We start from the raw sequence: 27,716 nt of genomic DNA, 5'->3' as shown, positions 1-27,716 counted from the left end.
AAAAGAAAAAAGCAAACAAATCCAGGGATTCGTCCAAAAAACAAAATAAAAACTAGAGTTGCGAGCAACTTTACGGCTTCCAAGCAGTTACCGTAAAATTTAAGCGCATTGGTTATTATAGATTAAGCTTTATCATCAGAACTGTGCTGTGTTAATTTTGGCACAAATATTGGAATTATTGGTTAGTAGCCAATTTAAATTTTATTTGGATGCACACAAAATTTCAAATAGTATGCAGTCATATACTTTGAAAATAATGCATATTTTGAGTTTGTGTGCGTGTGGTGCCCTATTCTTAATTTTACAATATAAAATAAAGTCTACAGCATGTATTGATTCTTGTATATTTGAATGCCATTATCATGTAATGTGCATTTTTAAAGCAATAGAAAGTGATAGTGTAACGATTGGCCATCAGGGGTGCCTGGCAAATACACAATTCACCATATTTAATTGTCACCAAACCGCTACTAGGACATAACATGTGCACGATTTCTGAGTAACACCACTCGAATCCTATGCCGAGGAATTATAAACAGGGTAGAGGAGAGAAGCTGGAACAGAACCCAGAGAGACAGTACTGGTTCTTGTATATTTTAATGCCACTATCATTTAATGTGCATTCGTAAAGCAATAAAAAGTGATAATAGTGTAACGATTGGCTATCTGGGGTGCCTGGCTTCGTTGCCACATATTCAGAATTTGCGATTGTTGTTTTATCAGTTTAGTCTTAATAATTAACAGTAATTAATAGTTATTTCATAACTATCACTATAGTTATGAAATAAAAAAAACGCCATATCAGTAAAACGAGTAGTGGATTTTTTTTTGTTGGCTTCTGTTCAGCTACGACAGCGTTGTAAAAAAAAATTGTGATTACAGAACATTTTTGTACAGCCCGAGAAGACGGTAATTTTTTTCAAATTCTTTGTGTGTATCAGTATTGCCTGCATGTCCACGAGGTTATAAGTAAACAAACAGCATTACGGCTGAGAAGCTGGTAAGCTCGAATTATACTAAAATGTCTGCTTTTTGGGGGGATTCTCCATGAATAACAATGCGATATTTACAGTTACAGCGTTATTTTATATATATTTGATTACCAAAAATAAATATTTCAATGAAAGATACGGCCCCAAAGTCGCCCCCCACCCCCCAATCCCTTCTCACGTGCATCTTTTAAATGGATTACACACGCGGTTTCGTTTCAACAGATTCAGGATTTCTGACTGTGTTTGACCACAGTTCAGTCGTAAAAATAATTATATAACGATTTTTAAGCAAACTGTATTCATGTGACTTGTAAAGCTGATGTTTTATGCATTTAATTGTGTCGATTGTGTTAGTTTAAAAAGCATAGTGCAGTTTTTTTTTTCTTTTCGTGTGGATGCAGCTGCAACAGTTCTTAAATGTTTTCTTAGTTTACAGTATGTGTCTGTATACTGTACTATGTGTACGTCTAAATATAATCCTTTCCACTGTAATTACTGTTTTTTAAGTTACATGTGTTAGTAAAACTGTTGTTAAGTCCGAAAAAACCGGCAAGTAACGAGAGTAATTCCAAACAAAAGATAGCCCTTCTCCAGTGTTTTTTCACTCCCTTTTTAAACTTCCCGGCTACCAGGAAGCGAGACAGCTTTCAACTACAACAAGCCGGTAGGGTCAAAATGCACAAAAACGTTAAAAAAGCAAAACTAGAGGAAGTACGGGAACCACCCAAGGCAATACAATAGACAATACCCAACATGTTTATTTTATATATTATAATAAAAACGAAAACTGTAATGTTATATAATTAATAAAAAAACACTTATTTATTTATTTTTGGTGTCATAGAACAAGGCAGAGGGGATAAAGAAAGCTAATGAGCTAGCTAGCCTGGCCAGGCATACTGCCTTGCAATTAAGCAAAAGACAAATGAAGCGTTTCTTGCTTCATATTGGGTGGCAGATGCCACAAGTACATTTGGCTTGTTTGATGATACATTTTTCTATATACAACGTGAAGCTACCCTCAGAAATGGGTGACCCTTAATATATAAGCATTTCAGCTTTTATTACCAAAATAGAGGTTTAAAAGAGATTTACAATGAGGTTGAAAAAGTGCATCAGGTCCATTTAACTCACCTGATTCTGTTAATTTCTTGAGTCAATTACAAATGAAATAATCCTGTATGTATAAGCACGTATTCTTACTAAAAATAATCCACTTTCTATCCGTTTTGTATTGCAATCAAGTGTGTCTTTCACGAAAAATATTTAACACGCTCTATTATTAATTGTAGAAGACAATATACAATTTAAAAAGTTTTGATTTCTTACAAATGCAAGACAATAGCAGCAACTACATCTGGAATCTATTAAGTGTGAATTACTTTGTTTCTGCTGCACATTCTTGTGACTTTGTTCCGGATCTTTTGAAGGTTTAAACCATAAATGACAGGATTGAAAATAGGGGGGACGATCAGAAATTCCACGGACAGGAGATTGTGTAAAACCTGCGGCATATCATATGAACCGTATCTACTGTACATTAAATCAAAAAGCAAGGCAATTGAGTAATTGATCACCGACAACAAATGTGGCAGACAGGTCTGCAAACATTTACTCATTGCTATACTAGATGCCCGGCACACTCTGAATATTTTCATATAGGAAAATAAAATAAAAAGGAAATGTGCAAAAAATATACATATTATAACATATCCATATACATTGTTAACAGTAGTCCCTACACAAGATAATTTCACAATTGACCAGTTATCACAATATAGTTTTTCAATGTGGGAGCCACATAAGGGCAACCTGAAAGTCAATAGAGTACCAACACACAAACAACAGAATGGAAAAATCCAAGAAAACAGTATTAATTTACCAGTCGTCAAAGGAGACATGATAGCATGGTACTCCAGGGGCCTGCATATTGCCACATACCTATCATATGCCATCACTGTTAAATTTGATAATTCACACGTGGAAAAACTGTAGATGATAAACATTTGTAGCAGGCACCCAGAATATGAGATGACATGCGTATCAGACAGAAAATCAAACAGTAGTTTAGGATAGAAACCAGCAGTACCATACAGTGCATTAGCACTCAGATTACAGAGGAAGAAATACATGGGCTCATGAAGTGTCTTTTCAAGAGCTATTATTACAATTAGAGTTAAATTAACACAAATGATAAAGAGATAACCTAGGAGAGTGAAAGAAAAATAGATATATTTATTTGTGCTTGATTCATTTAATCCAGAAAGGGTAAACATTGTAGTGTAGGATGAGTTTTCTTTCTCCATAGCTGCTTCTTGAAAATACCTGTGAATAAATACATTAAAAAAAACATGTTAGCAGGAAGAATAAAATAGGTTACATACTCTAAATATTATATTCCTATTGAAAAAGGGGGATACATGTGTACTACAAGCACTGAATATTTCAATTCATGCCCTTTCTAATTTTGAAATGTACATGATGAAGTATAGTTGCTACAATGGAATACATGTATGGATGCATACCAATATCATTTTAAAGGAGATGTCATCTTTAAATGGTTAGACATTCAACCCTAAACCAATGCATGTAAAAAGACAGAGAATGTAATATGCAAGTGATTACTCTTTAACAGCTGTGTCTCAACATCAGTCCAGTTTTGCTGAAGTGTTAGTCCACTGTTTACAACATGTGTCCTATAGTTTACCAAGCTGGGTAATGAACTTCATCAGAAACCAGACCCTGTGGGCTGTCAAGCTTGTTTACATTCCCTAAAGGTAGATTTAAGTCAGGCACACACATCTTGTCAAATCCTAACCCTTCATGTCATTGTGTAACTACACAGGCAGTCTGCTGCTGCTCTCTGAAGCAGCACTGGGAGCTGTCATCAACTGTACAAGCTCTCCCATAATCTTTGCACTCAATGATATAATCTGGGTAAAACTACACACAACTTCTGGGGAAGCAAAACAAAAAAGTAGTTCTCGCTTGAAGCACGTTACCGGTATTATACAGATTATAACAACTGGAAATCCCTTTTCCATTGGCCAGAGAGCAGCAATGTTTTAGGGGTGCAGCAAAGGTGCACTTTTTCAGACTGTTAAAGAAGCTTAGAACAGTTCTATGTTTAGCTAGCGTTCTTTAAATGACTCACAAGTTTAAGTTTTGTGAATATACTTGATTTTAAATCAATACTAATACTAGTACTACAACTATATATATTATATATATATATATATATATATATATATACAGACGTGCTCAAATTTGTTGGTACCCCTCCACAAAAAACGAAGAATGCACAATTTTCTCTGAAATAACTTGAAACTGACAAAAGTAATTGGCATCCACCATTGTTTATTCCATTTTTAATAGAAATCAGACTTTGCTTTTGATTTTTTATTCAACATAATATTGTAAATAAGAAAACAAATGAAAATGGCATGGACAAAAATGATGGGACCACTAACCTAATATTTTGTTGCACAACCTTTAGAGGCGATCACTGCAATCAAACGTTTTCTGTAGCTCTCAATGAGACTTCTGCACCTGTTAACAGGTAGTTTGGCCCACTCTTCCTGAGCAAACTGCTCCAGCTGTCTCAGGTTTGATGGGTGCCTTCTCCAGAGTGCAAGTTTCAGCTCTTTCCATAGATGTTCGATAGGATTCAGATCAGGACTCATAGAAGGCCACTTCAGAATAGTCCAATGTTTTGTTCTTATCCATTCTTGGGTGCTTTTAGCTGTGTGTTTTGGGTCATTATCCTGTTGGAGGACCCATGACCTGCGACTGAGACAGAGCTTTCTGACACTGGGCAGTACGTTTCGCTCCAGAATGCCTTGATAGTCTTGAGATTTCATTGTGCCCTGCACAGATTCAAGGCACCCTGTGCCAGGCGCAGCAAAGCAGCCCCAAAACATAACCGAGCCTCCTCCATGTTTCACTGTAGGTATGGTGTTCTTTTCTTTGAAAGCTTCATTTTTTCGTCTGTGAACATAGAGCTGATGTGACTTGCCAAAAAGCTCCAGTCTTGACTCATCTGTCCAAAGGACATTCTCCCAGAAGGATTGTGGCTTGTCAATATGCATTTTAGCAAATTCCAGTCTGGCTTTTTTATGTTTTTCTTTCAAAAGTGGAGTCCTCCTGGGTCTTCTTCCATGGAGCCCACTTTCGCTCAAAAAGCGACGGATGGTGCGATCAGAAACTGACGTACCTTCACCTTGGAGTTCAGCTTGTATCTCTTTGGCAGTTATCCTTGGTTCTTTTTCTACCATTCGCACTATCCTTCTGTTCAATCTGGGGTCGATTTTCCTCTTGCGGCCGCGCCCAGGGAGGTTGGCTACAGTTCCATGGACCTTAAACTTCTTAATAATATTTGCAACTGTTGTCACAGGAACATCAAGCTGCTTGGAGATGGTCTTGTAGCCTTTACCTTTACCATGCTTGTCTATTATTTTCTTTCTGATCTCCTCAGACAACTCTCTCCTTTGCTTTCTCTGGTCCATGTTCAGTGTGGTGCACACAATGATACCAAACAGCACAGTGACTACTTTTCTCCATTTAAATAGGCTGAATGACTGATTACAAGATTGGAGACATGTGTGATACTAATTAAAGAAACTAATTCGTTTGAAATATCACTATAATCCAATTATTTATGATCTTTTCTAAGGGGTACCAACAAATGTGTCCAGGCCATTTTAGAATATCTTTGTAGAATAAGCAATAATTCATCTCTTTTCACAGCTTCTTTGCTTTATTCTATGACATACCAAAGGCATGCAAGTATACATGATAAAATAGCTTTTAATTTCTTCACTTTTCAGGAGGAATGAAGCATTATTTCAATGAGCTGTAAGGGTACCAACAAATTTGAGCACGTCTGTATATATATATATATAAAAAACATGCACAGCTGATGCACTATTATTGCACTACGACTCTGTCATTGTAGATATACATTGTTGTCATCCTAACTTGTTGCCTCTTATTTCATATTGTACTTCAGTAATTTCATTTACACTTATTGTAAACTATAGTGTATTTAAATATTGACCTTGCATTGTAACCCTGTACTGTCCTGAAACACTTGTAAGTTGCGTTGGATAAAGGCACCTGCAAAATAAATAAACAAAAAATAATACATAGGATCAGAGTACGGGAACCAATAACATTTTTACAATAGCACAATAACAAGAGATTAAAGGCACACATACATTAAAACATTATTTCTCAAATTACCTCTCAGAGAGATCCTCAGGAGAAGCTGCTGGTGGAAGCATGCAGTGCTGTGTGGACAGTACTTCTGAGTCTGAAGAAATGTACTGAGCTTTATATGCTTCCTTCAAGGAGGGGGGGAGGGGGTGCTCCCTCTGAAACATCCAGGGGGATGTAGGAGCTTAATGAATAATCCATTGAAAACAAGATCTATTAGCAAGTCAGTGGCTCTGTTTACATGACCTTTCAGACCCATTGAAATGAATGGTTAGAAACTTTGAACTTAAAACCTAAACAAATCAAGTGCAGAGACATCATCATAATCGTTCAGTAACTCTGAAAATAATTGTGTTTCTTATTTGCTCCACGTCTGCCAGTTTGTTTTTATCATCAGAGCATGTGCATTAAACAATGTGACGTCACTGGAATGGTGAAGAAGGGCGCTAGGACCAGAAACACGCTTGTTACGGTTTACATGCAAGTGTCGAATAAAATGTCACTGCGAGTAAAAAATAAAACCTCCTCTAGCGAGCGAGCTTGTCATGCAAGTAAAAAATAAAACCACCTTTAGCGAGTGAGCGTGTCATGCAAGTAAAAACTTCTTAAAAGTCGACTTAAACCCTTTTCCATAGTGTTTGTCGCATATATTTTCTTATTCGCATAAGTTTTACCAAGCTTAATAGTTGGATGGCAAAAGGCCTATAGGCGCCTAACCAATGGGGCAGAAGGGGCACGTGCCCACCCACTTTGAATGAATACTGTTTGCATTTTTATAATCTTGTTTAAATGCATTTTTTGAGATTTATTTAGCCTTATTTAAAATGCTGCTCAGCGTTTGTACAATACATGTCCCTGTCAGCCTTCTGAATTATGATGTCATTATCATTTCCTTGGGGAAAACACTTGTCTATGTTTGTTAACCCTTATGAAAATACATATAAAATACTTTTATAGACCGATAGGCTATTGTATTGAACCTGTAGGTTTTTATAGAGAATTTGGACATTTGTCCTATAGGCTATAGAAAACTATAGGTACCTATAGAGAATTGTGACATTTGGCCGATAGGTCTATTGAAACCTATACTTTATTTTTGTAAGGGAATATTAATCACATACTTAAAAAGCATGCAAAATGCACAGAATTGCTTCATAAATATATAAAATGTATATTTTTGTTCAGGTGTATCTGTTGTTGACAGTCGCTGTCATAAAAGTACTGTAGTGCTGCATCAGCATGGACTGAGCTATCGTGAATCATGCTACTTTCACGTTGTGTACTGTATATATTTAAGCTATTTCAGTTTGCTGTTATTTACACAGGCTGAAAAACAAAAGGCTTAGCATCAGTGGAGGTCTGCCGCTTAAAGACATGACAATAACACATTTCAGATAGTTATAATGCTTGCAGACCAGCATAGCAGGCAATCCAATGTTATTCATTCTCTCTAAATGGGTCCGCTGAAGTACTTAAAAAGCAGCCCAATTCAGTAGCAGGGGAAGAAGAGCAGGTGCCTCCGCATGAGGCAGAAGAATCTCAGGTAGGGGTGGGGATTTAGGTAGTTAAGTAAAAGTAGGTATTGTCAAATGGTTTTGGACACAAAATGACTGGATCTTACAATCTGTCTTTTAATCAGACCAAGGATTCAATTAACCCAACTTGGTTATATTAAAAAGGGATTGATGTTCAGATTTTAAATACAAATGTGTGTACTTACGAATAATTTAAGCTAACATTCATTTAATAATAAACATTTAGGAAGATGTACCTGAGTGACTAAAAATGTAGAAATAAATGCTGATTGATAAAACGGATGACTCAGTATTTACCAATGTAGCTCATTATGATATACAGAAATCTCTTAGGTCTGGGGCAGGTACATTTTACATACTTGGTGCATCCATTTTTTTCATTTATTTATTTATTTTGGTGCCTAAGGAGGCGGGAAGTGGGAGTGTTGTCGGTGCGGCAGAACACACAGCTGTACTCTTGTTAACATATGAGAAGTGTATGGTTGATCTGCACTGCCTGTAGTGTCATGAATGAGCTGTTTCAACCAATTAGCATTGCTGTATGAGGGCTGGCATTTAGTTCTTCAACCAATTAGCACTAAGCATTGCCATGTGCGACCGGGTTCTTATTGTTTCAACCCATCAGCACCACATTGCACTGGTATAGGGAGCGTTTACTTTTCAAAAGTCTCGTAGTAGCTGGTTTTGCTGCGATAATTGAGCTCAGTAATGTCTGATAGGAAAACGTGAAAAACTTGTGGCCATAATGTACTAAGCAACTGTCCCGTCGCTGGTTTATTTTAGCCTGTTACAGACGCTGTTGTGTACGCTTGCTCCTTTTGATGATAATTTTGGACGACCCTTAAAAACGTATTATTCTGTAAAAATGTGTCTTAGTTTCCAAAGTTTTTTTTTTTTTTTAATGTGATAATCATTTTCCTTGATTGTTTATATTGTACCATTATTACAGCCATATTGAAATGTATCTCTATTGTTTTCTAACTTGTTTACAGCGACTTTAATAGGCAAATACCTGAGCCAATGCTTAACCTGGTTGTCCAAGTCACAGCCAATCACTGGTACAATAACACTGTTGCTATCAGGTATCTATTCAGTTTCTGTGCTCAGGGTTGGATGGTACAGTATAATTATAGCTAGACCATTAGACATGAAGTGATTAGGTATCAGGAAGAGGTGTATTTGAAATATCTGCATATCCTATATATATATATATATATATATATATATATATATATATATATATAGTGAACGATAAGTTCTGAATTTGATTGTGGTAGCCAACTGACAGTATGAGAGGTGACAAGTAGACAGAAGTTCGGGGTGAAAATAAAAGGCACTTATTTTTTAAGAAATTATTTTCAGTTATCACCCTTCATGCAAATAGAAGAAAACAGAAGAAAACCTGTCCGTTAAACTCACTTCTTCGCCCCTCTCTAGTACCGTGCCCGAGCTGACCTCCTGGCAAGTAACAGCTGGTATTGCTTCCAGCAATGGTATAATCAGTCTAGGTTTTTTTTATCCAGTGCCTGCTGGCCAAGGGTTAATCTGGCCTTGCATCACTTAGAGCAAACCAGGTAAGTGTCCCATGTTCTTTGTTTAGTACAATCCACAAGGGTGTTGCATGAACGTTTTTGTGGTCCTTGTCCAGGTAAACAGGTACGTAATACAAGGTTGGTTTCTCCTTCTTAACCAGAACGCTGGGGAACACTGGAATGCGCAGCCTACTGCTAGGTAGGTTCCTGGCTGATTCGAAATAAAACAAACTTTCACAGTCCATATGGTTTGCTTGTTCGTTCCCACGCACACAGTCCATTTAAACAAACGTTAATTTAAAATGTACAAAACAAACGTGTCTGAGCCTCTAATTCACAAACCCCAGACGATTACAGCCATTTCAGTCACCTCGACCGTAAGATACAAACGGCGTTTCTTTTAATTTCGTTGGTGCAACCAGCCTTCATTACAGTAACACAGCCCCAGGAATTAGGCTGTTGCTTAAACAAACAATAAAAAAGACCCGTCCATAAATAACTAGCGTTTATATCCTCAGTGCGTGCACACACTAAACGCTCTGAAATAGAGTCCCGTTTGTCATAAACAGAAATGCTGCACACAGCAGCTAAGTATGCACAACACGACCACAGCCCTAGTATTCTTGTGGCTTCCTTGTTTTTGTTTAGTTTTTTTTCTCTTTTAAAACAGGTGCCACCCAGAACGCTGCCTTTCTTTCCCAACAATACACAATATTGAATCCCGTCAGTATGCGGCTCACGACAGGGTCTTTGCATGACGCACATACCAGCTCACCAGCACAAACTGCAGACACGTTGCAGCTCCACCGCCACACCAAACAAAGCTTTGCTCGCTATATATTTGTATCCGTCCCTCCACAAAGGTCCCGTGGGTTATGGACTCCGAAGTCTGTCCTGGTTATACTGAATAATGCAGCCCTATCGATCCCTGGTCTCCGTACAGCTTTTGCAAACACCGCTGCTCTTTATTCTTTGCTCCACCGACAACACCACTCGGTAGCTCAAACTTGTTATTATGAAACAGCGTACTTACAGCTGTATTCTCCACCGTTTTGACACACAAACTCTATGCACTCCTTCCAGAACCCACCCCCCTTCACTTGTTCCGTCCGCCTTTTAAACCTGCATCAATTCCCGCGGACCGATCACCTGAATCTACCTCTCAGGATTATGGGGATTGAAGTTTCTTACTCCTCTAATTTTACAGTGTACGCTGTTGTCTTCTACCAACAAACGTCATTCTTGTTTTGAACTCAGGGGCCAGATATCAGAATCCCCACGTTCCTGATACCTTCCCCTAATGTTCCAAACTGACCGTTTGTTACAATTATATATATATATATATATATATATATATATATATATATATATATATATATATATATATATATATACAGTGCCTATAGAATGTCTACACCCCCTTGAACTTTTTTCACATTTTGTTGTGTCAGTGCCTCAGAGTTTCATGCATTAAAATGAGGATTTTTTTCCCACTTATCTACAGACTATACTCCACACTGTTAAAGGGAAAAAAAGTTTTCATTAAGAAAAAAAATGATATATTAAAAATACAAAACTGAAAGATCACAATTGGATAAGTTACCACCCACCTGAGTTCATACTTGGTGGAAGCACCTTTGACAGCAATTACAGTGAGTCTGTTGGAATAGGTCTCTACCAACTTTGCACACCTAGATTTGGCAATATTTGACCATTCTTCTTTACAAAACTGTTCAAGCTCTGTCAAGTTCCTTGGGGAGCGTTGATGGACAGCGATCTTCAAGTCATGCCACAAATTTTCGATTGGATTTAGGTCGGGGCTCTGACTGGGCCACTCAAGGACATTTACCTTTTTTGTTCCTTAGCCACTCCAGTGTAGCTTTGGCTGTGTGCTTTGGGTCGTTGTCATGCTGAAAGGTGAACTTCCGTCCCAGTTTCAGCTTTCTTGCAGAGGACAGCAGGTTTTCTCAAGGACTTCTCTGTACTTTGCTCCATTCATTTCCCCTTCTATCCTGACAAGTGCCCCAATCCCTGCCGATGAGAAACATCCCCATAACATGATGCTGCCACCACCAAGCTTCACAGTAGGGATGGTGTTCTTTGGGTGATGCGCTGTGTTGGATTTGCGCCAAACATAACGCTTTGCATTTAGGCCAAAAAGTTTCATTTTAGTTTCTTCTGAGTGTTTTTCAGAATCTCAGAATCTCCTGAGTGTTTTTCTGCAAACTTAAAACGGGATTCAAGGTGGGCTTTTCTGAGTAATGGCTTCCTTCTTGCCACCCTACCATACAGGCCAGATTTGTGGTGTGCTTGGGATATTGTTGTCACATGCAAGCTTCATCAGTCTTGGCTATAAAAGCCCGTAGATCTTGCAAAGTTGACATTGGCCTCGTGGTAGCCTCTCTGAACAGTCTCCTTTTTGCTCGGTCATCCAGTTTGTAGGGACAGACTGATCTAGGCAGGGTCTTGGTGGTGCCATACACCTTCCACTTCTTAATAATCATATTGACCGTGCTCCAAGGGATATTCAAGGCCTTTGATATTTTTTTATACCCATCCCCTGATCTGTGCCTCTCAACAACTTTGTCCCGGAGTTCTTTTGAAAGCGCCTTGGTGTTCATGGTTGAGTCTTTGCTTTGAAATGCACTACCCAGCAGAGGGAACCTACAGGAACTGCTGAACTTATCTTGAAATCATGTGAATCACTACAATTTAACACAGGTGGAGGCCACTTAACTTGGTGTGTGATTTTAAAGGCGATTGGTTACACCTGAGCTAATTTAGGATTGCTATTACAAGCGGGGTGGACACTTATCCAACCACGCTATTTCAGTTTTTATTTTGAATTAATTTTCTACAAATTTCTAGAATATTTTTTTTCACTTGGAAGTTGTGGGGTAGGATGAAAAAAAAAAAAAAATATTAATGCATTTTAATTCCAGGCTTTTTGTCACAGGTAAGCAGCTTAGCTGTCCTGTTTATAGGTAGGTTCCAGTGTTCTGTGTTTAAAAAAGAGCTAGGTGTTTGTTTTGTTTAATTTGTTTTTGTTTCGTGTATTAAAAAATAGCGCAACCGCACTTAAAATCCAATTCCTATGTCCTGGGTCTGTGTTTTAAAGGGGCAAAGAACCAAAAGTGGTGAGGTTCATTTACTTTATATATATATATATATATATATATATAAATTCTGTTGTGTCATTCTACCTGATTGGATAGCACTCCTTTAATGCTAATGTTATGTGCACTACTCAGTAGGTGATGCTCAATGGACCAGGTTTCACTGAACTGTGTCAGAGGGCTGTGGTGTCTAGGAAGCTTACAGTTTAAGGAAGCGATATTGATTTCAAGCATCTGAATTGCAGTAGTATTGTGTACAAAATAAATGTGTAAAAAAATAATTATATTCTTTATTACATTTTAACATTTCCCTGTCCAATATGTAACACTTTTTTTTTTACTGTAAGGATGCATTTTATACATCAAATACATTAACAATATACATACATACTACATTGTATTTATACAGTATATAACATAAAATATGTATTCAATCGTATTTAAGCCATATTATAAAAACAAGATATTCAAGGTTGTGCATTTGTGTTAACATTATATACAAATATAAATCATGTAATGAATTATGGCTTATTTAATAATCTCTTTATTGTTTCTGAAATTATAAAACATGCATATTAACCTGTACAGGAATCTGCTTTGAAAGTCTGACTGGAATTACTGTTTTTAACCACAAGACCAACAATGTATTTATCTATTTGCTTCGTACACATGTACTGTACTTGTGCTTAGCATGGATATAAACTATTTCAGTTTAAAATACATTACACAAAATCATTAAATATTACATTCTTTTTTACATCAGAAGCTTATGCCTGCAGTACATTTGATTCCTTTGATGATACATTTTTCTATATAAAATGTGAAGCTACCCTCAGAAATGGGTGACCCTTAATAAATAAGCATTTCAGTTTATATCAACAAGATCAAGAAGGGTTCAGGAAGAGGTTTGCAATGAAGTTGAAAAAGTGCATCGGGTCCATTTAACTTACCTGATTCTGTCACTTTCTTTAGTCAATTACAAATTAAATAATCCTGTATGTATAAGCACATATCTTACTAAACTACTCAACTTTCGTTTTGTATTGCAATCTTTCATGAAAAATATTTAATATGCTCTATTATTAATTATAGAAAACAATATCCAATTAAAAGTTTTGATTTCTTATAAATGAAAGGCAATAGTAGCAACTACATCTGGAATCTATTAAGTGTGAATTACTTTGTTTCTGCTGCACATTCTTGTGACTTTGTTCCGGATCTTTTGAAAGTTTAAACCATAAATGACAGGATTGAAAACAGGAGGGACGATCAGAAATTCCACTGACAGGAGATTGTGTAAAACCTGTGGCATATCATATGAACCGTATCTACTGTACATTAAATCAAAAAGCATGGCAATACAGTAGTTGATCAAGGTCAACAAATGTGGCAAACAGGTCTGCAAACATTTACTCATTGCTATACTAGATGCCCGGCACGCTCTGAGTATTTTCATGTAGGAAAATAAAATAAAAAGGAAATGTGCAAAGAATATACATATTATAACATATCCATATACATTGTTAACAGTAGTCCCTACACAAGATAATTTCACAATTGACCAGTTATCACAATATAGTTTTTCAATGTGGGAGCCACATAAGGGCAGCCTGAAGGTCAATAGAATACTAACACATAAACAACAGAATGGAAAAATCCAAGAAAACAGAATTAATTTACCAGTCGTCAAAGGCGACATGATAGCATGGTACTCCAGGGGCCTGCATATTGCCACATACCTATCATATGCCATCACTGTTAAATTTGATAATTCACACGTAGAAAAACTGTAGATGACAAATATTTGTAGAAGGCACCCAGAATACAAGATGACATGCGTATCAGACAGAAAATCAAACAGTAGTTTAGGATAGAAACCAGCAGTTCCATACAGTGCATTAGCACTCAGATTACAGAGGAAGAAATACATGGGCTCATGAAGTGTCTTTTCAAGAGCTATTATTACAATTAGAGTTAAATTAACACAAATGATAAACAGATAACCCAGGAGAGTGAAAGAAAAATAGATATATTTATTTGTGCTTGATTCATTTAATCCAGAAAGGGTAAACATTGTAACGTAGGATGAGTTATTTTTCTCCATAGCTGTTTCTTGAAAATACCTGCGAATAAATACATAAAAAAACATATTAGTATGAAGATTAGAATGGGGAAAATACAGGTAGTATAACTGTGCAATTGATTATCACATCATCTAAAGCATCTCAGTTAATATTACTTTAAATATGATATTCCTATTTTAAAAAGGGGATACATTTGTGCTGCAAATAGTGAAATCAGTGTATATATTGTCCTCTGTCCAGTTCATGCCCTTTTTAAATTTTGAAGTGTACATGATGAAGTATAGTTGCTACAATGGAATACATGTATGGATGCATACCAACATCATTGAAAAGGAGATGTCATCTTTAAATGTTTAGACATTCAACCCTAAACCAAATGCATGTAAAAAGACAGAGACTGTAATATGCAAGTGATTACTCTTTAACAGCTGTGTCTCAACATCAGTCCAGTTTTGCTGAAGTGTTAGTCCACTATTTACAACATGTGTCCTATAGTTTACCAAGCTGTGTAATGAACTTCATCAGAAACCAGACCCTGTGGGCTGTCAAGCTTGTTTACATTCCCTAAAGGTAGATTTAAGTGCAGGCACACACATCTTGTCAAATCCTAACCCTTCATTTCATTGTGTAACTACACAGAGAGTCTCCTGCTGCTCTCTGAAGCAGCACTGGGAGCTGTCATCAACTGTACAAGCTCTCCATAATCTAAGCACTCACTCATATAATCTGGGTACAACTACACACAACTTCTGGGGAAGCAAAACAAAAAAGCAGTTATCGCTTAAGGCACGTTACCGGTATTATACAGATTATAACAACTGGAAATCCCTTCTCCATTGGCCAGAGAGCAGCAATGTTTTAGGGGTGCAGCAAAGGTGCACAAAAAAAAAAAAAAAAAACATGCACAGCTGATGCACTATTATTATTTGTTTATCTAGCAGACACCTTTATCCAAGGCAACTTACAGAGACTAGGGTGCGTAAACTATGCATCAGCTGCAGAGTCACTTACAACTACGTCTCACCTGAAAGATGCAGTACAAGTGACTTGCTCAGGGTCACACAATGAGTCAGTGGCTGAGGTGGGATTTGAACTGGGGACCTCTTGGTTACAAGGCTGTTATTTTAACCACTGGACCACACAGACTCTGTCATTGTAGATATACATTGTTGTCATCCTAACTTGTTGCCTCATTTCATATTTAGTAATTTACACACTGTAAACTATAGTGTATTTAAATATTGACCTTGCATTGTAACCCTGTACCGTCCTGTAACACTTGTAAGTTGCGTTGGATAAAGGCACCTGCAAAATAAATAAACACATAGTAAAACATAGGATCAGAGTACAGGACCCAATAACATGTTTACAATAGCACAATAACATGAGATTAAAGGCACACATAGATTAAAACATTATATTTCAAATTACCTCTCAGAGAGATCCTCAGGAGAAGCTGTTGGTAGAAGCATGCAGTGCTGTGTGGACAGTACTTCTGAGTCTGAAGAAATGTGCTGAGCTTTATATGCTTCCTTTGGGGGTGTGGGGGGAGGTACTGCCTCTGAAACATCCAGGGGGATGTAGGAGCTTAATGAAGAATCCATTGAAAACAAGATCTATTAGCAAGTCAGTGGTTCTGTTTACATGACCTTTCAGACCCAGAAGGGAATGTTTGATGTTCACAATCCTGCCATGCAGAGCACAAGGCAACAGCAGGAAGAAAGATTACAGGCACCTGAGCACAAGCCTTGCACCACAGAGTTCCTGACCACTGATAAATCAGTCTAGTGTAATGTCTATGCCATGCATGTACATGCATAATATAGGATAGACTCTTTTTTAGTCATTATGTTGAATGTTTAAACACTTTGTATGAATAATAAAGGATACATTTTTTGATACCTTTGAGTTCTGTGATGTCATTATGAATAGAAGGTTGTGTGGTCCAGTGGTTAAAGAAAAGGGCATGTAAGCAGGAGGTCTCTGGTTCAAATCCCAGCTCAGCCACTGACTCATTGTGTGACCCTGAATAAATCACTTAAAATTCTTGTGCTCTGTCTTTCGGATGAGACGTAATTGTAAGTGACTCTGCAGCTAATGCGTTATTCACACCCTCTAGTCTCTGTAAGCTGCCTTGAATAAAGGCATGTGCTAAATAATTAAATAAGAAAATGTAAGTGTTGATATTCTATATGTTTTTAATTTCATGCTTATTAACAATCAAGTTTCTGTAGTACACATCTGAGGGAACACAGACAACTTTGTTGCTTAGAACTTGGTTTCAGGAGACTAGGTTTCAAGCCACTGCGTGGTGCACCAGTGGAGATGTGAGGAGACGAGTGGCGCCAAATCAGCCAATCAAAAGTCCACTTTTAAAATGGGAGGAAATAATTACTGAATAAAGAATAAAAAGATGAACAAATTCGGACATTATTTCTCAGTTTGTGTTATTATTGCGTACATCTGAAATGATACAAAATAATGCTGACAGTTCTGTCATTTACAAATTGCAGTTGGGGTGGGGGTGGGGGTTGGGGTTACTGAGTAATCTATGTTAAATTAATATCTTTAGCAAAAGGTGACACATTCAATAAGATTTGCTTGTGTGATTGTCAGGCAAATCAGTGCATTTCTGGCACTGACACGATAAAATAAAAAATACTAATACTTCTGATTGGTTTATATTTGGAGAAAACCCCGCTACAGTTCATATATGGATAGTATTCATCAGATGATTTGAATTAATGTATAATATGACTTTTGGCAGTGACAGATGACACGAAGAATCTCAGGTAGGGATGGGGACTTAGGTAGTTAAGTAAAAGTAGGTATTGTCAAATGGTTTTGGACACAAAATAACAGAATCTTACAATCTCTCTTTTAAATCAGACCAGGGATTCAATTAACCCAACTTGGTTATATTAAAAAGGGATTAATGTTCAGATTTTAAATACAAATGTGTGTACTTACGAATAATTTAAGCTAACATTCATTTAATAATAAACATTTAGGAAGATGTACCTGAGTGACTAAAAATGTAGAAATAAATGCTGATTGATAAAACGGATGACTCAGTATTTACCAATGTAGCTCATTATGATATACAGAAATCTCTTAGGTCTGGGGCAGGTACATTTTACATACTTGGTGCATCCATTTTTTTCATTTATTTATTTATTTTGGTGCCTAAGGAGGCGAGAAGTGGGAGTGTTGTCGGTGCGGCAGAACACACAACTGTACTCTTGTTAACATATGAGCAGTGTATGGTTGATCTGCAGTGCCTGTAGTGTCATGAATGAGCTGTTTCAACCAATTAGCATTGCTGTGTGAGGGCTGGCATTTAGTTTTTCAACCACTTAGCACTAAGCATTGCCATGTGCGACCGGGTTCTTATTGTTTCAACCTATCAGCACCACATTGCACTGGTATAGGGAGCGTTTACTTTTCAAAAGTCACAGCCAATCACGGGTACAATAACACTGTTGCTATCAGGTATCTATTCAGTTTCTGTGCTCAGGGTTGGATGGTACAGTACGATTATAGCTAGACCATTAGACATGAAGTGATTAGGTATCAGGAAGAGGTGTATTTGAAATATCTGCATATATATATATATTATATATATACAGTACTGTGCAAAAGTTTTAGGCAGGTGTGAAAAAATGCTGTAAAGTAAGAATGCTTTCAAAAATAGACATGTTAATAGTTTATATTTATCAATTAACAAAATGCAAAGAGAGTGAACAGAAGAAAAATCTACATCAAATCAATATTTGGTGTGACCACCCTTTGCCTTCAAAACAGCATCAATTCTTCTAGGTACACTTGCGCACAGTTTTTGAAGGAACTCGGCAGGTAGGTTAGCCCAAACATCTTGGAGAACTAACCACAGTTGTTCTGTGGATTTAGGCAGCCTCAGTTGCTTCTCTCTCTTCATGTAATCCCAGACAGACTCGATGATGTTGAGATCAGGGCTCTGTGGGGGCCATACCATCACTTCCAGGACTCCTTGTTCTTCTTTACGCTGAAGATAGTTCTTAATGACTTCCGCTGTATGTTTGGGGTCGTTGTCATGCTGTAGAATAAATTTGGGGCCAATCAGATGCCTCCCTGATGGTATTGCATGATGGATAAGTATCTGCCTGTACTTCTCAGCATTGAGGAGACCATTAATTCTGACCAAATCCCCAACTCCATTTGCAGAAATGCAAACCCAAACTTGCAAGGAACCTCCACCATGCTTCACTGTTGCCTGCAGACACTCATTCGTGTACCGCTCTCCAGCCCTTCGGCGAACAAACTGCCTTCTGCTACAGCCAAATATTTCAAATTTTGACTCATCAGTCCAGAGCTGCTGCCATTTTTCTGCACCCCAGTTCCTGTGTTATCGTGCATAGTTGAGTCGCTTGGCCTTGTTTCCACGTCGGAGGTATGGCTTTTTGGCCGCAAGTCTTCCATGAAGGCCACTTCTGACCAGACTTCTCCGGACAGTAGATGGGTGTACCAGGGTCCCACTGTTTTCTGCCAATTCTGAGCTGATGGCACTGCTGGACATCTTCCGATTGCGAAGGGAAGTAAGCATGATGTGTCTTTCATCTGCTGCAGTAAGTTTCCTTGGCTGACCACTGCGTCTACGGTCCTCAACGTTGCCCGTTACGGTCCTCAACGTTTCTTTGTGCTTCTTCAAAAGAGCTTGGACAGCACATCTGGAAACCCCTGTCTGCCTTGAAATTTCTGCCTGGGAGAGACCTTGCTGATGCAATATAACTACCTTGTGTCTTGTTGCTGTGCACAGTCTTGCCATGGTGTATGACTTTTGACAGTAAACTGTCTTCAGCAACCTCACCTTGTTAGCTGAGTTTGGCTGTTCCTCACCCAGTTTTAATCCTCCTACACAGCTGTTTCTGTTTCAGTTAATGATTGTGTTTCAACCTACATATTGAATTGATGATCATTAGCACCTGTTTGGTATAATTGTTTAATCATACACCTGACTATATGCCTACAAAATCCCTGACTTTGTGCAAGTGTACCTAGAAGAATTGATGCTGTTTTGAAGGCAAAGGGTGGTCACACCAAATATGGATTTGATTTAGATTTTTCTTCTTTTCACTCACTTTGCATTTAGTTAATTGATAAATATAATCTATTAACATGTCTATTTTTGAAAGCATTCTTACTTTACAGCATTTTTTCACACCTGCCTAAAACTTTTGCACAGTACTGTATATATGTGTATATATATATATATATATATATATATATATATATATATATATATATATATATATATATATATATATATATAGAGTACGATAAATTCTGAATTTGATTGTGGTAGCCAACTGACAGTATGAGAGGTGACAAGTAGACAAAAGTTTGGGGTGAAAATAAAAGGCACTTATTTTTTAAGCAATTATTTTCAGTTATCACCCTTCATGCAAACAGAAGAAAACAGAAGAAAACCTGTCCGTTAAACTCACTTCTTCGCCCCTCTCTAGTACCGTGCCCGAGCTGACCTCCTGGCAAGTAACAGCTGGTATTGCTTCCAGCAATGGTATAATCAGTCTAGGTTTTTTTTATCCAGTGCCTGCTGGCCAAGGGTTAATCTGGCCTTGCATCACTTAGAGCAAACCAGGTAAGTGTCCCATGTTCTTTGTTTAGTACAATCCACAAGGCTGTTGCATGAACGTTTTTGTGGTCCTTATCCAGGTAAACAGGTACGTAATCCAAGGTTGGTTTCTCCCTCTTAACCAGAACGATTGCAACCCTGTGTGGTCCTTGAGCACCCTCTGCTGGGGGAACACTGGAATGCGCAGCCTACTGCTTGGTAGGTTCCTGGCTGATTCGTAATAAAACAAACTTTCACAGTCCATATGGTTTGCTTGTTCTTTCCCACTCACACAGTCCATTTAAACAAACGTAATTTAAAATGTACAAAACCAACGCGTCTGAGCCTCTAATTCACAAACCCCAGACGATTACAGACATTTCAGTCACCTCGACCGTAAGATAAAAACTGCGTTTCTTTTAATTTCGTTGGTGCAACCAGCCTTCATTATAGTAACACAGCCCCAGGAATTAGGCTGTTGCTTAAACAAACAATAAAAAAAGACCCGTCCATAAATAACTAGCGTTTATATCCTCAGTGCGTGCACACACTAAACGCTCTGAAATAAAGAGTCCCGTTTGTCATAAACAGAAACGCTGCACACAGCAGCTAAGTATGCACAACACGACCACAGCCCTAGTATTCTTGTGGCTTCCTTGTTTTTGTTTAGTTTTTTTTCTCTTTTAAAACAGGTGCCACCCAGAACGCTGCCTTTCTTTCCCAACAATACACAATATTGAATCCCGTCAGTATGCGGCTCACGACAGGGTCTTTGCATGACGCACATACCAGCTCACCAGCCCAAACTGCAGACACGTTGCAGCTCCACCACCACACCAAACAAAGCTTTGCTCGCTATTTGTATCCGTCCCTCCACAAAGGTCCTGTGGGTTATGGACTCCGAAGTCTGTCCTGGTTATACTGAATACTGCAGCCCTATCGATCCCTGGTCTCCGTACAGCTTTTGCAAACACCGTTGCTCTTTATTCTTTGCTCCACCGACAACACCACTCGGTAGCTCAAACTTGTTATTATGAAACAGCGTACTTACAGCTGTATTCTCCACCATTTTGACACACAAACTCTATGCACTCCTTCTAGAACCCACCCCCCTTCACTTGTTCCGTCCGCTTTTTAAACCTGCATCAATTCCCGCGGACCGATCACCTGAATCTACCTCTCAGGATTATGGGGATTGAAGTTTCTTACTCCTCTAATTTTACAGTTTTTTTTTTTTTTAATGCATTTTTATTGAAATAAACAAAGAATGTACAGAAAGTAGAAAAAAAAAAAAAACAACAGAATAGTGAACATATTATAATGGAAGCCAGGGGGTGGGCTTAATACAATTACAAAAAAATATTAAATAGGTTACATACATGAAGTGTCTTCAAAGCTTTTTTATTATTGGACATCTTAATAACCTTAATGTACTGTTCCATTTCTTTTACAAAAAGAAAAAAGAAAGGTTTCTGATTAGAGAATTTACACTTGTGAATATGAAATTTGGCCATTAGAATAATCAAATTTATAATGTAATACTCATTATTTTCACTGGTCTTATAGTTAGTGAAACCAAACAGTACATTACCAATATGAAATTTAAGGTTTTTTTCTTTTTTAATATTATTGTTGGTGAAAGTAATTAAATCTTTCCAAAAAAATCTGGAGTATCTGCAATTCCAAAATAAATGCAACATTGTTTCAGTGGAGTCCTTACAGAATGAGCAGCTCAGGTCGATACCATGTTTCAGTTTCTTTAAATAGTTTTTAACAGGATAACATTTATGTATTATTTTATAAGAAACTTCTTTAACTTTGTTAGTTAATAAGTACTTGTTGGATAAAATCCAAACTTTTTTCCAGTCAATACCTTCAATAAACCCGTCCCAATATGAAATAACGTAAGGGATGGATACTAGATCATTTTGGAAAAGAGATCTTATACGCTTATTATTTTTAGAATGATCTATTAAACAATATTTTCCAATAAAAGTTTCACAAGGGTCTATGGAAGGTGGAGGGCAAGATAATGCTTTCAAATTATTTTTCAGTAAAGTGATCACTCCTCTAGGGAGAGCATCAAAAATAATGGCAAACTCCTTTGCTGTAATAGGTAATTTAAAGGTGGACAAGAATTCTGTATAGTTAAGAAGATTACCATTACATTTAAACAATTGAGTAACTAATATGATGCCATTATTAAACCAATTGGGGAAAAATAAGGATTTATGCTTATAGCAAATATCCTTATTATTCCAAATGAAATATTTGTGTGGAGAAAAGTTATGTTTATAAATTAAAGACCAAGAAAGAAGCATTTGTTTATGAAAATTTGATAACTTGATGGGAATTTTTTCAATATTGTAATTACACATTAATAGAAAGCTTAGACCACCAAGATTATTAAAAATATATGCAGGAATAAAGTTCCAAGTTGAAGATGGATTTTTAATAAACTGTTTAATCCAATTTATTTTAAAGGTATTGTTTAAGGTAGAAAAATCAAGAAAGTTAAGTCCTCCAGATTCATGATTGTTCATTATTACTGATTTTCTAATATAATGAGTTTTGTTCTTCCAGATAAAGTTAAATAAGATTCTATCAACCATACTACTGATGTCTTTTGATACATCCAGAGAAAGAGCTGCATAAGTCAGCCTAGAAATACCTTCAGCCTTAGTAAGCAAAATCCGACCTTTCAGAGACAAATCTCTTTGCAACCATAGATTTAATTTATGTTGTGTCTTTTCAATAAGAGGATTAAAATTTAGAGAGCACCTAGTTTTTTTATCTTTATTTATAATAATTCCTAAATAGTTTATTTCGTTTTTAATTGGAATTTCTGATATAAACGAATCAGTACAATTTTTGATAGGTAATAATTCACATTTGTTTATATTTAAGTATAAACCTGAGGCTTTTGAGAATGAATTAATTATGTTAATAGCTATTGGTATCTGAGATTTATTTTTCAGAAAAAGAGTTGTATCATCTGCCAATTGACTTATAATTATTTGTTTCTCTGCGATGGAAATACCCTGCAAACCACTATTAATGATATGGACTGCCAGGAGCTGCATTGCAAGTAAAAACAAATAAGGTGAAATAGGGCAACCCTGTCGGATGCCACGTTGTATAGTAAATCTTTGCGAGGTACCATGACCTAATTTAATTGAGCTATTATTATTTTTATAAAGAGTTTTAATTACTTTAATAAAAAAAACTCCAAAGCCAAATTTTTCAAGAGCGTTAACGATGAAAAGGTGTTCAACTGTGTCGAAAGCCTTGTAAAAATCAAGAAAGAGAATAAAACTTTCTTCCAATACCAAGTCGGAATAATCTAAGATATCTAATACTAATCTAATATTATTTGTAATATGTCTATTTTTCATAAAACCTGATTGTGTTTCATCTATTATTGTATTAAGAGCTATTTTTATTCTTTTGGCAAAAATCAAAGCTAAAATTTTATAATCGTTGTTGAGAAGACTTATGGGCCTCCAATTATCAAGTAAGAGAAGGTCTTTTTTAGGTTTAGGTATTAAGGTAATTAGTCCCTGGTTCATGGTTTGTGGTAGAGATTCTACATTTATACTTTCTAAATATACCTTGTATAAAAAAATTGATACCTGTTTTACAAACATTTTATAAAATTCAGCGGTAATACCATCATTTCCTGGTGATTTATTATTTTTAAGATTTGCAATGGAGTCAACAATTTCTTGTATAAGAATGGGACCATCACAAAAACTTTTTTCATCTGCATTAATAGTTTTAACATTACCTATTAATTTAAAAAAATCTCTAGTAGAATCTTCACAGACATTAGACTTATATAAGTTCTGATAGAAATTTGCACAATGTGCGGCTATTTTCTTTGGGTTATTTGTGATCCTGCCATCCACAACAAGTTGAGTAATCGAGTTGCTCTGGAAGTGCTGTTTTTCCATTCTAAAGAAAAAAGAAGAATTTGTTTCTCCTTCTTCTAACCATTTTTGTCTTGACCTAATGACAGCCCCTTTTGCCCTGAATTTATATAAAGCATCTAATTTATTCTGTAGTTCGTTCATTTTAAGTCTCTCTTCATCAGAATCATGCTCAGAAGTTTTTTTTGAAAGAGCAATAATTTTAGCTATTACCTCTTCTTCCTTTTGTCTCATTTTAGCTTGTTTAAAACCAAGTTTCATAACAAATTTTCTAATTTCAAATTTTAGGAGCTCCCAATTCTTCCCAAAGATATTCTCATGTAAGGCTTTATTCCAATAAACGTCAATTAAATTACTTATATCTTTCTTAACCTTTTCATTTTCTAATAAAGAGATATTTAGTTTCCAATATGAAGCTTTGATATTTTTTGTTGTTTGAGTTGTTGAAAAATCTAAATGTATATATATTGTTTTGTGATCAGTTAAGGGGGTTGGAAGAATTTCTACCTTAATGCTATTCTCATTTATAGATCTTGAGACTAACCAATAATCAATGCGTGACTGTTGTGAACATGCTTTGTTACTCCAGGTAAACATTTTATCAATAGGGAATTTTTTCCTCCAAATATCAATTATATCAAATTTTTCAGTGAAAAGAACAAAAGTGTTATTGATATTAGGAGATCTTTTTGGTGGCCATCTATCCAAAGTATCATCTTGGGTTACATTAAAATCCCCTCCAATAATAAGTTTAGAATTTGGATATTTTGTTTGGCAAAGAGAAATTTTATCTTCTAAAGTTTCAAACAGAAAATCGTTTTTAGTTTGAGAATTGTAACCATAGATATTAATTAATACTAAAATATGATCTTGAGTTTAACAGTGAGAATAATATAGCGACCATTAAGATCACTTTCTGATTGAAGAATCTTCCCATCAAATTTATATTTCAAAATAGCAACTCCAGCGGAATGACCCAAACCGTGTGATAACCAGATATCATGACCCCACTGAGATCTCCAGAACCTCTTGTCATCCTCACAAGAGTGAGACTCTTGTATAAAACAAAAATCAGCGTTACATTTTTTTGCGTAAAGAAATAAAGCTTTGCGTTTAACATTGTTTCTTAACCCCCTGGCATTAAAAGAAATAATAGATAATGATGAGATTTTAAACTTGTAAAGATTTAAACGTTACTAACAGAAATAGTAATTTTCACTAATTAAAGAGTATTGCTCATCATAAACTGAGAACATCTGACCTTTTTATAAATTCAGAACATACACATATACATATGTATTTGTACATTAAATATACCTATACACAAATGTATACATATATACATACATATAGACTAAATACACATATAACGTTAAGTGTGAGAGAGGCAACTAAATAGAAACTAGCAGTTCCATAACTATAGCTTAGAACGACAAGTTACCTTGTAGACGTTGTTATTACCTAACATATTTATATATTTAATTTGTACAACACTAAACTTGAATCATGTACCACAGACCTGCGTAGAGATTCTTCAGGTTGTGTTAAAAGGTGATCGAACTTCAACCCCATCTATAAATGCTCGAGCCCCGACAAAGTATGCGCGTTTTCCTTCGTTGCGCGCCTTCTCAATGGAAGGCCAGAGCTGACGTCGGGTTTCTCTGTCTGCCGGAGACAAATCTTCTGCAAAACGGTATCCTTGTTCCTTTAGAAATGTTGACTTTTTGGCAGCTTTCCAGATCATATCCCTGTAGTGCCGCAGAGAGAACTGTAAAATAATCCCTCTGGGATGGATGTTGAGCAACTGTTTTTTCCCAAGTCTATGAACAGTGTCAATGACATCGGGTATTTTCATTTTGGCATCCGGAATGAGACTTTGACAAATCTGAATAACTTCCAATCTTATGTTTTCGTCATCGTTTTCTGGTACACCATATAGTTTCAGGTCCCAACGCCTTTTGTATCTTTCAACTTCGGATATTTTGCTTTCGCATGCATCCAGCCTTCCTTCTGTTTTGTTTATGCGACGTTCAACTTGCTTAATTTTGTTTTGCATTTCTTTGACTTCAGCACATACAAAGTCCACAGTTTTTTTAAGGCCTTCAATTTTTATTGCGTTTTCTCCGATCAGTTTTTCAAGAACATCCGCCCTATCGTTAATAACTCGTTTTAATTCAGTAAGAATATTAATTTCCATGTTAGGACCGGAGTCTGGTTGAGTGTCAATCTTACCTCGTTTAGGAGCAGGACTCTTGATAGGGGTACCCGGTAGAATATCAAATCCAGAAAGTTCCTCAACTTCAGTCACTTCATTGTTAGAATCTCCAGAGGAACACGTGTAGTCATGAGCAGTTAAAGCAACGGTAACATTAGCTCCTTCTTCTATCAGTATTGTATTTTCAAAATCCAAATTCGGTTTAGATCCATTTTTTTTGTCTTTGTACATGACAGCCTGTCGTAATTTACTTTTTCCGTTTGATTTCTTCCTTTTGCCTTCTTTGGACATGTGTACATTCAGAAGTCAGGCATTAAAGTTTGAAATAAATTCAGGTGTGGCTTGTTTTCCTTCAGGCGGAATGCTAATTATAAATTTAGTTTCTAATTTTGTTTTGTACTTGTTCTAAATGTTTCGAAGTGATTTTATCTTTCCATAGAGTACTTCAGAATATATGTTTCAGTTCCAGTGTCGTATTATAGTGTGTATTTATTTATTTAAATTCCGGTCAGACGGAGCTCAGCAAAGTTACGTCCTTCTACGCCGCCATCTTGGCCACCTCCACCCCTCTAATTTTACAGTGTACGCTGTTGTCTTCTACCAACAAACGTCATTCTTGTTTTAAACTCAGGGGCCAGATATCAGAATCCCCACGTTCCTGATATCTTCCCCTAATGTTCCAAACTGACCGTTTGTTACAATATATATATATATATATATATATATATATATATATATATATATATATATATATATATATATATATATATATATATATATATAGTGGCAATAGAAAGTCTACACCCCCTTGAACTTTTTTCACATTTTGTTGTGTCAGTGCCTCAGAGTTTCATGCATTTAAATGAGGATTTTTTCCCCATTTATCTACAGACCATACTCCACACTGTTAAAGGGAAAAAAAGTTTTTATTAAGAAAAAAAATGATATATTAAAAATACAAAACTGAAAGATCACAATTGGATAAGTTACCACCCACCTGAGTTCATACTTGGTGGAAGCACCTTTGACAGCAATTACAGTGAGTCTGTTGGAATAGGTCTCTACCAACTTTGCACACCTAGATTTGGCAATATTTGACCATTCTTATTTACAAAACTGTTCAAGCTCTGTCAAGTTCCTTGGGGAGAGTTGATGGACAGCGATCTTCAAGTCATGCCACAAATTTTCGATTGGATTTAGGTCGGGGCTCTGACTGGGCCACTCAAGGACATTTACCTTTTTTGTTCCTTAGCCACTCCAGTGTAGCTTTGGCTGTGTGCTTTGGGTCGTTGTCATGCTGAAAGGTGAACTTCCGTCCCAGTTTCAGCTTTCTTGCAGAGGACAGCAGGTTTTCTCAAGGACTTTTCTGTACTTTGCTCCATTCATTTCCCCTTCTATCCTGACAAGTGCCCCAATCCCTGCCGATGAGAAACATCCCCATAACATGATGCTGCCACCACCATGCTTCACAGTAGGGATGGTGTTCTT

The 27,716-nt window shown here is 36.6% G+C and overlaps 3 protein-coding genes across 7 annotated transcripts in view; 1 reads left to right on the top strand and 2 right to left on the bottom strand.

Moving 5' to 3' along the window:
• LOC117405656 (olfactory receptor 1468-like) overlaps window positions 1-27,716 on the top strand; it is a 291,007-nt gene that overhangs the window by 72,308 nt on the left and 190,983 nt on the right. The gene's annotated exons all lie outside the window — the stretch shown is intronic.
• LOC117972840 (olfactory receptor 6N1-like) lies at window positions 802-10,363 on the bottom strand. Of its 4 annotated transcripts, XM_059031036.1 has the most exons (4): window positions 9,161-10,363; window positions 6,234-6,364; window positions 6,049-6,107; window positions 802-3,317 (listed from the first exon to the last, which is right to left on the bottom strand). In XM_059031036.1, the coding sequence occupies exon 4, from the start codon at window positions 3,296-3,298 to the stop codon at window positions 2,360-2,362; it is 939 nt and encodes a 312-aa protein (XP_058887019.1). In that variant the 5' UTR covers window positions 3,299-3,317; window positions 6,049-6,107; window positions 6,234-6,364; window positions 9,161-10,363; the 3' UTR covers window positions 802-2,359. The 4 variants fall into 4 exon arrangements, with proteins under 4 accessions (XP_058887019.1, XP_058887017.1, XP_058887018.1 ...); XM_059031034.1 differs by lacking the exon at window positions 6,049-6,107 and having other exon boundaries at window positions 6,234-6,390; XM_059031035.1 differs by lacking the exon at window positions 6,049-6,107.
• LOC117405654 (olfactory receptor 6N1-like) lies at window positions 12,684-21,209 on the bottom strand. The gene is made up of 4 exons (XM_059031049.1): window positions 19,957-21,209; window positions 15,905-16,060; window positions 15,720-15,778; window positions 12,684-14,512 (listed from the first exon to the last, which is right to left on the bottom strand). Exon 4 carries the CDS (start codon window positions 14,491-14,493, stop codon window positions 13,555-13,557), a length of 939 nt encoding a protein of 312 aa, XP_058887032.1. The 5' UTR covers window positions 14,494-14,512; window positions 15,720-15,778; window positions 15,905-16,060; window positions 19,957-21,209; the 3' UTR covers window positions 12,684-13,554.

Source organism: Acipenser ruthenus, chromosome 9 (genome assembly GCF_902713425.1).
Source record: "Acipenser ruthenus chromosome 9, fAciRut3.2 maternal haplotype, whole genome shotgun sequence".
NCBI lineage: Eukaryota > Metazoa > Chordata > Actinopteri > Acipenseriformes > Acipenseridae > Acipenser > Acipenser ruthenus.
The sequence above is the reverse complement of the archived record's forward strand: the minus strand, read 5'-3'. Positions and strand labels throughout refer to the sequence as shown.